At 41.4% G+C, this 1,755-nt stretch overlaps 1 protein-coding gene across 1 annotated transcript; it reads left to right on the top strand.

The window, feature by feature from the left end:
• Positions 1-189: 189 nt before the first annotated feature.
• Positions 190-1,749, top strand: LOC107105150 (the record flags this gene model as incomplete). Its single annotated transcript, XM_015405269.1, has 2 exons — positions 190-664; positions 943-1,749. Coding segments are annotated over exons 1-2 (1,224 nt in total), but the record flags the coding sequence as incomplete, so codon positions are not given.
• Positions 1,750-1,755: the final 6 nt, after the last annotated feature.

Raw genomic sequence — 1,755 nt, 5'->3', positions numbered from 1 at the left:
GATTAAAGATAGTGATAAAGCAGATATGTTAGTAGATACATTTCCAAAGTATTTCATAGTAATGATAATATATCAGAAAGTATGAGGAAATATAGGGAACAGAAAGTAAAGGAGAATGATCACATATATCCACCTTATTTTGAAACGCGGAAGTAACTCTGGGTCCAACTTCCGTTTGTGTGTGCCGCACTTCCGTTTCAGCGCTTTCCTATGCAAAGTATCGCTAGCTTAACAGATTTAATAATCAATGTTGTGGCAACATTTTCCTAATTTGTTAAGCGATCAGAGTGGCAGGTCAGTGCCACACCCTCAAACTATTCTTGAGTGGGAGGATGATATGAAAAAGTGGCCTCATATTACATATGAGGACATTTTTAACTATGTAGTATTGTCACTCGGTGCGGATGGATCTACGATGCGCAACTACAAGAGTACAGAGGCGTATCAGTACCTCCACAGCGGAAAAGTTGGCAAGGTGTTAATCAGTAACAACATCAACGATCTGATATTCCTGAAAGCTGATGTCAACCCAAGCCAAAGCAAATCCGACGCTCATTCGGCATGGATCCTGACCACATCAACCGGCACTGTTGAGACGGCCGGGTGCACCTGTGTTGCGGGTTTGGGGAAATCCTGCAGTCATGCTGCAGCGATTTTATGGAAGGTAGGCTTTGAAGGCATTTTATTTTTTTATTTTTATTTTTTATTTATCCTTTATTTAACCAGGTAATACCCATTGAGATTAAAAATCTCTTTTACAAGGGAGACCTTGCAAAATAAAATTGTGAAATAAAATTCACTAGTCTTTATGAATAATATTTTTATTTTAAATCAACAGATTGTGTGCCTTTTTCACTATTAACTGCATATATTTTTGATATACAAATATTATCATAATATATTAAAAATAACTCATGGTAGTTTTTAAACTTTGTTTTAAAGGTGCAGTATGCTGTGTCGAAAGGTCTCACTGGATGGTCCTGCACAGATGAGCAGCGGCACTGGAATTCAGGCACACAGCGCAATTTAGTCCCTAAAAGGTTGAACAATATAAGTTTTCAGCATCACAGAGAAAGTTCTGATTTCTCAGAGAACATCCACCCCATATCACCTTCTCTACCGCCAACCCCTGCCTACACCTCTCATGAAGCCTTGAAGGTGAGTTTAGAGGCTGCCAGTATTCCACTGGGCAGCCTTCTGCACAAATGCATTTCTGCTGTCCCAGACCAAGTTGTAGCAGCACACACACAGCTCCAGCAGCCTCATGATGAACATGGTACTGACAAACGTTGCCAGAAATGCATGGCATTTTATGACAGGTACATTAAATTAGATGGGGATAAATGTGCTGTTTTGGAGGAGTTGACTAAAATGCAGAGTGCATCCCACTTATGGTTTGATGCACGTAAATTAAGAGTAACTGGTAGCTCTGCGAAAAAGGTCCCTGTACGTGCCTCTACTAGGCCAGAAAATTTTCTTAGAGAACACCTGTTTCCTAGGTTCCATGGGAACACTGCAACCAGGTATGGCCAGGAGAATGAGAAGGTGGCCTATGCATGGCTGGAAAGCTGTGGGTTTGTGGTAGAAAAGAGGGGCACCGTAGTGAGTGTCACAGAACCATGGCTTTCTGCAAGCCCCGATGGTGTCGTTAATTCGACAGAGCTGCTGGAGATTGAATGTCCAGTTCTGACCAAAAACTGTGCATCTCTGGCTGATGTTTTTTCCAGCAAGTTCACAGATGTGAAGATGGTAGAT

The sequence above is a fragment of the Cyprinodon variegatus genome, unplaced genomic scaffold (assembly GCF_000732505.1).
Source record: "Cyprinodon variegatus isolate N-32 unplaced genomic scaffold, C_variegatus-1.0 Scaffold2096, whole genome shotgun sequence".
NCBI lineage: Eukaryota > Metazoa > Chordata > Actinopteri > Cyprinodontiformes > Cyprinodontidae > Cyprinodon > Cyprinodon variegatus.
The sequence above is the reverse complement of the archived record's forward strand: the minus strand, read 5'-3'. Positions and strand labels throughout refer to the sequence as shown.